Source organism: Poecilia latipinna, unplaced genomic scaffold (assembly GCF_001443285.1).
Source record: "Poecilia latipinna isolate Pla-1442-1.1 unplaced genomic scaffold, P_latipinna-1.0 Scaffold2825, whole genome shotgun sequence".
Taxonomy (NCBI): Eukaryota; Metazoa; Chordata; class Actinopteri; order Cyprinodontiformes; family Poeciliidae; genus Poecilia; species Poecilia latipinna.
This window is the reverse complement of record NW_015115441.1, coordinates 49,678-56,890: the sequence shown is the minus strand read 5'-3', so window position 1 is coordinate 56,890 and position 7,213 is coordinate 49,678. Positions and strand designations below refer to the sequence as shown.

At 37.3% G+C, this 7,213-nt stretch overlaps 2 protein-coding genes and 1 long non-coding RNA gene across 3 annotated transcripts in view; all 3 read left to right on the top strand.

Moving 5' to 3' along the window:
• The window catches only part of LOC106939304 (uncharacterized), a gene marked incomplete at its 5' end in the record, with an annotated part of 35,867 nt that overhangs the window by 13,456 nt on the left and 15,198 nt on the right, over positions 1 to 7,213 (top strand). The gene's annotated exons all lie outside the window — the stretch shown is intronic.
• LOC106939309 (uncharacterized) lies at positions 853 to 1,400 on the top strand. Its single transcript, XR_001422812.1, has 3 exons — positions 853 to 989; positions 1,081 to 1,149; positions 1,236 to 1,400. It is a non-coding gene; the product is annotated as an uncharacterized LOC106939309 (long non-coding RNA).
• LOC106939308 (uncharacterized) overlaps positions 5,593 to 7,213 on the top strand; it is a 6,524-nt gene continuing 4,903 nt past the window's right edge. The window contains exons 1-3 of the mRNA XM_015021671.1: positions 5,593 to 5,860; positions 5,938 to 6,092; positions 6,272 to 6,409. Coding sequence (XP_014877157.1) covers positions 5,714 to 5,860; positions 5,938 to 6,092; positions 6,272 to 6,409 — 440 coding nt within the window. The 5' untranslated portion in view covers positions 5,593 to 5,713. The remainder of the gene's footprint in view (positions 5,861 to 5,937; positions 6,093 to 6,271; positions 6,410 to 7,213) is intronic.

Here is a 7,213-nt window from a genome sequence, read left to right as displayed (position 1 = left end):
CAGGCAATGTTTTTCCAATCTTCTACTGTCCAGTTTTGGTGAGCTTCTGCGAATTGTAGCCTCAGTTTGCTGTTCTTAGCTGACAGGAGTGGCGCCCGGTGTGGCTCATCCGCCTCAAGGTTCGATGCGTCCAGAGATGCTCTTCTGCGTACCTCGGTTGTAACGAGTGGTTATTTGAGTTACTGTTGCCGATCCATCAGCTCAAACCAGTCTGGTCATTCTCCTCTGACCACTGGCATCAACAAGGCATTTGCGCCCACAAAACTGCTGCTCACTGGATAGTTTTGCTTTTTCAGACCATTCTCTGTAAACCCTAGTTGTGCGTGAAAATCCCAGGAGATGAGCAGTTTCTGAAATACTCAGGCCAGCCCGTCTGGCACCAACATCATAGTCAGTTAAATCACCTTTCCTCCCCGTTCTGATGCTCGCTTTGAACGGCAGCAGGTTGTCTTGGCCATGTCTACATGCCTGAATGCATTGAGTTGCTGCCATGTGATTGGCTGATTCAACATTAACGAGCAGTTGGACAGGTGTATCTAGTCGGTGAGTGCATAAGAAATCAGTATAAACATGATCACTGCCCATCTGAAGCTCAAATCATTATACTGCGCTATATGACTCAAAGTGATAGTCCCAGTTCTGGATCTGGAGTAATCATCTCTCACTGAGGATTTTAGGTATTTATGATGAATCTAAAAGTTTTGATGAATTTGAAGTTTGCAGATTAAATTGTGCAACTGACTTCTCTTGTGCACTGCATAAGTAAATGTAAAAATGAAAGCTTTTCCCTTTGCTGTATAAAGATAAACACAAGATGTACAACTGCTGTTTATTATCTGACCTGACCCTTTAAGGATATTCCAAATATTATTTGATGCTCATTTCAAAAAGAGTTTAATATGAAACTTTTGTGTTAAATTATCCCCACAGTGCCTCCAGTTCTATCTACCAGTCTGAGCTGCGATGTGTCCTTGTGACGGTTAGAAACGGTGAGTCATTCTTTCACTTTGTTCTTTTTGATTAGATCTTACCTTTTATTTCCTGAACTTCCTCTTTCTGCTGTTGATTTCTCTGCACCAGATGTGACTTCAACAACTGTTGTTGCAACGACCGTCCCTTCAACAACTACAAGTCTTCCTCCTAAAACATGTAAGTAGGATGACAAATCAATTCTTTATATTTCATCGTTGATTTATTATTAATTTTTATGTCCTGAACTTATGTTTTTGTTATAGCTGCAGCTTTGAATGCAACAACCGTTAATGCAACAACCATTAATGCAACAACCGTCCCTTTGACAACTACTAGTCCTCTCAACACATGTAAGTAAGACAATTTATTTTTTATTTAATTGATTTATTTTTCATCTTTGATGTATTATACATTTTTATGTCCTGAACTCATCTTAGCAACAGCTTTGAATGTAACAACCGTTAATGCAACAACTGTTAATGCAACAACTGTTAATGCAACAACCGTTAATGCAACAACCGCCCCTTTGACAACTACTAGTCCTCTCAACACATGTAAGTAGGACAATTTATTTTTCATTTTATTTATTTATTCCTTTTTCATCTTTGATTTATTTTTGTCACTTGTCCTGAACTCATGTTCCTGTTATAGCAACAACATTGAATGCAACAACCGTTAATGCAACAACCGTTAATGCAACAACCGTTAATGCAACAACCGTTAATGCAACAACCGTTAATGCAACAACTGTTAATGCAACAACCGCCCCTTTGACAACTACTAGTCCTCTTAACACATGTAAGTAGGACAATTTATTTTTCATTTCATTTATTTCTTTCTTTTTCATCTTTGATTTATTTTTGCTACTTGTCCTGAACTCATGTTTCACTTATCTTAGCAACAACTTTGAATTCAACAACTGTTGTTGCAACGACTGTTCTGACAACTCCAAGTCCTCCTCCTAAAACATGTAAGTCAGATGGAAACAGGACTGAAAGTAACAGGAAGTAGTTCTTTCTACCATGTTGATCTCTTGTTCTTCCAGCTCGTCTTACGGTTCTGAAGCTGAAGATCTCGACTACGCTGTCACTGAAGGACAACAAGGATGAAATGGAGGAAGCGGTCAGTGATGTCCTGGACTTTGAGTTCAGCCCAAACTAATTTACCCCAAATGTTAAATCATAACCTGAGGTTTTGCTACAGTGTTAAATTCTGCTGCTGTTCTTAATGTTAATCAGATTCTTTTCAGTATATTTTATAATTCACCACTGACTTTGTCTCACATTCATCTCATGTTTTCTTCTGCAGATTAAAGATGAACTGATCAGACGAGGGCTGCCTGCAGACATAAAGGTCCGCCTGCTGAGCGACGGTTCAGTGCAGGTTAAAAACCAGCTGCCCCCTAGTGGCTAAACATGAGAATGAATGTGATCCGTGCACTAAAATATGACTGGGTTTATCAACTTTAATTTTTGTACATTTAAATGAATCTCTATCACTTTAAGTAATTGAATAAACCCAAAGCAATATATTTGTATTAATATTGTTTTAATGCTAAATCAGAGAAGCTGAAGAATTTATAGATGTGATTTTGACAATGAACTTGAAATGATGCAAAATGTGTAACTGCACTGATGTTGTATTGGAGGTAGAATGCAGGGAATAAGGAGAACTAAAAGGAAAGGCGTCTGACTGGAACATGAGATGCAGGGCCCAGTAAAAGATGAACCACGCTGAACAGGAACCAGATGGACGAACCACTCAGGGTGTTAATGAAAGATATCTGTTGAGTTCTCAGTGTCAGCCTAAGGGACAGAAAGGTTAGGTTAAGATCACTGATTATGCTTTATTTGATTAAATCTGCTACTGAATTAAGCTGTACTGACACTTGCAAACCAACTTTAACTAATAAATATTTAGCATAAAGAAAACTATGAGGTTGTGGACATTCAATCTTTGATGGTCGTAAAGTAGCAATGGAGCAAGTAGCTGGATCAGGTTTTAACTCTCCTCTGTAAGGAGACGCAGCTCGCACTGCGCTGCTACAGCTGCAATCTGGAACTGTTAACCCTTGCTGCTCCATTTTGCTGGAGGTTTTTAAAAACCAACTAAACACATTTTTATTTTCCCAGCCTTTTACCTCTTGATTTTACTGTGTTTCTTATGTTTTGTATGGTTTTAATGTTGATTTGTATTGTACAGCGCTTTGTGGTTTTATGTCTGTGAAAAGCACTTTATAAATAAACTTTACTTACTTTACTAATAGCCTTTTTCATTTTAGCTGCCTGATGAGTCTTTCTACCAGTTTTCAATCTGAGATGTTTGATGCTGTTTTGCCTATGGAAACTATTTTAAAATATTAACTGGGGCCTTCGCCCGCTGGTTGCAGCATTTACTGCACCACTTATATGATCTAAGTGCAATTTAGTGATATTGTGAGTCCACTGTTTTGTTCAGGTTGTTTTCTTTAGTTATTTCAGGGACTGAGGCTCCTGTGGTGGTTTGTTTTGTGTGTTTATTTCATTGGAGCACCTTTTTCCTTGTTTGCTATCGTGTCCAGAGTGATCGATCCCCTTTCCTTCACTAAACGTTGCTCTTTTCTCTCCTTACCTCCTCCACTGGTCAGCCTCTCTGCTGAGATTTAAATATTCTACTTCAACCAACAATTTTGTTGAACCACGTTCACTGTGTCTTAACCATTCTCTTTTAGGATGTTGCCAATTGGAAAGTGCTTTTAAATACTGAACTTCAACACATTGTGTAGAGCTTTTTGAAGCCTGTCTCTTTCTTCCAGCAGATACTAACTGTGTCCTTGTTACAACTCAGTTTTCCAGGTGGCGTTGCTGGTTTATTTCACTCTTGGTAACTTTAACATCCCCTATTTGAGTTCATGACCTTAAAGAAAACCCAGGCTGCCACATTACCATGCAAGATGCAGCTCAGTATGAGCTAAAGACTAGCAGTATGCTAATTGTTTATTTGCAAAGCAAACAATGGGAGCTACCACAATGCTCAACATTTGCGTCAATAATTTAAATAAACACAAAGTTGGTGTGTACAAAGTTAGTTCACATCACATAATTAACCCTCAAAGCACATTTTAACTTAGATCCTGTTACATGCAGAAAATGATGAGGTTTTAGTGCTTTAGTCTCCTTTCTTAGTTAATTCTGATCTTCATCAATAATCACTTGATCTAAATATCTGCAGCAAAACTCTACAGAGAAACTAACAGAAGAGCTCTCGTATTTTAATGTTTTCATGTCGTTGCACTGGTTCATTTTTTTAAAATCCTGATTAACCTTCAACTTTTAATCATGTTTTAATATTTACATTTTAAAGGACTTGATGGATTTTGTTTTTATTTTCCGTGAAAAGCATCTTATACATTTACTTATTTACTTACCAGTAGTTGCTGGGAAAACATACTGATAAACCGGTGAAAATGAAAGATGAATCTTTCTGTATTTAATATTTTTGTATACTATTAGTGGACCTGATGATGGACGACCTTCCTAGAAAGAACATCATCCTCACTGACGGTTCTGGTTCTACACATTTATGCAACACCAGAAAAAAACATGAGCAAAATCCCTGTTCAGTTTGTTTTCAAAGGTCTGATTAAATGTTTCAGTTGGCTTATTTTAACTCACATTACTGTAATTTTTTTTTTATTTGGTATTCCTTATTTAACTGTCAATATTAAACTAAAATTAAATATTATTGAAGGACCTTTGACTTTTAAATGTCTGAATACAGAAATGTAACAAAACAAAAATCTGCCTCTTGTCAGAACAGCTGAGAGATGCAACTGTGTAAGTTTACTAAATGTATCTTTTGAAAAAGCTGCAGAGTTGTTTGTGCAATAAATAAACCATATTTCATAAACCTATTTCTCTAAATTTGTTCCTTCCTGCTTTGTTCCAGTGGATCCTGCAGCTTCGTCCTGTACAGACGGTGAAAATCTGCCCAGTGTGAAATAATTCAATCTGTAATTTGACCTCCAGTGTTGCGATAAAATAACACATCAAGTCCAACCTATAAAAACAATATAAACCCCTGCATGGATAATCTAGGCAGAATTTGACAGTCAAATTGGAATAAACCCAACAAGTGTGAGCTAAAGGCCACCAGTATGCTAATTAGCTATTTGCAAAGCAAACAATTGGAGCTACCACAATGCTCGACGTTTGCATTAATAATTTAAATAAACACAAAGTTAGTTCACATCACATAGTTAATCCTCAATTCTCATTTTAACTTACGGTTACATGCAGACATTGACATGCAAACAGGGAAGAAATTAGGTTTCAGTGCTTTTATCCTCTTTCTAAGGTAATTCTGACCATCAATAAAAATTATCTCTGTCACTTAATCCAAATCTCTGCAGAAAAACTCTAAAGAGAAACAAACAGAAGAGCTCTCATACTTTCCTGATTTCATTTCTCGGAACTGGTTCGTTTTAAATTCCCGACTGACTTTACAGGAGAGTGAGCTATAATGCCAAAAATTACAAACAGGAAATTATAAAATTAACCAAGACTTACAATTCGAAGGTAAATACACTAAATGTCAAACGTTTTCCTTCCTATATAAAATTAAAAGGAGAAAACTAAATAAATAGCAGCTCAGTCCTACAAACTCTTTTAAATATTTATAAAGCATCACGTTGTCGTCTCTGGTCTTCAGGCGTTTGCATAACCAAAGCATCTTACGACAGCAGAGCCACAAAGGTTACCTGATGATACCATCTTTGTTTGGCAGAACTGAAACATTCATCATGTTGCTCTTTCTGCTGCTGCTGCTGATAGTCAGCTGGGCAGAAGCTGGTTATTATGGTGTTGTTTCTACCCACACCACTAAAAATGTTCAAGGAAGCAGTTCTACAGTAAGTCCAGATGTTCTGTAGTTTCTTTCATGTCCTTTTTTAAGTGTATTTAACACTTCTTCACTTTAAATTTGCAGGTTGTGCGTCGCATTAAGTTGAGCTTCAGCTCATGTGCAGAGCTTGAGTCATGGTGGTGTTGCACTAACAAGATTGATGAAAGCAGCGGTGAATGGTGTCTGAAAGACTACACCTGGAAGATCACAACTTGGAATTTTGACCGTTATTGGAGCGGGTAACTGAATCTCAACAAAAATATCTAACATTTTTCCAGTTGTTCCCATAAAGTCACTAAATCTAAAATTCCTACTGAATTAAATCTCCTGTCAGTTTTTTTGTCTGCTGCTCTGTAAAGTTTTCTGTTTCAGAAACTCTGAGTAACATCAGAAATTTTCCCATTATCTTCCGTTTAAGGTGGGAACGTAAATCCTGGATAATTAACAGAAACGATGTTACAACAGCGCAATTTCAGATAACATATGAGATGAAAAAACGATCCGACATCAACAGACCGAACTCATCACCACAGACCAACATCATCCCTTTTATGAGGTAATTCAGTTTTTACATCATGTTAATAACTATTCAGAAACAGATGGTGTCTTTAGTTGAACATGAAGCATAGTTTGATTCTGTTAGTATTTTTAAATTATTTCTTGTAAAATACGGTGGCCGACTGCACCTGTCGGCCACCGTACATGCAAACAAACAAAAAAAAAAAGACACGCGCACAAATGAAATGCAGCAAACATAAAAATAGACGCAAACAAAAAAGAATACAACCACAAATGAAATGCAGCAAACAAAAAAGAGATGCAAACAAATGAAATGCAGCAATACTTTAGTGAATCAAAAAATTTAACAGCTATTACCTGGCTTAATATCTGTGTTTCACCTCCACTCATAGGTGAAAACTATCGGGAGTTTTTAAAACGATTTGCCAGGAGACATGGGTTCTCTCTCGGTGTACCGAATCTGGAGCTCCAGGCCAGCTGACAGCTGGCAAGGGGAGCTGGCTGTTAATGCAGTGGGAGCAGAAATCTCCGAAAACGTCGGAGCAATATTGGAATTAGGTGATTTATTGATGAACCAAGCAGATATTTGAGATCTATACATCTACATTCTCGCCTAAAAACATTGTAAAAAATCATTTTGTGTAATTTTAAGTGTAATACAGCAAAAATAATTTTGCCTCCATTTTCTGCTTTTCTGAACACCCGTTTTAAACATAGACATAATATAAGAGTAGACCCCGCATTGGTCGCTCCAGCGCAGCAAATACGGCGGCCATCTTGGAGCAGTATACCCTCCTACTTTGCTCAATCAAAACAGCAGAAGATGCCTCAGCACTGAGAG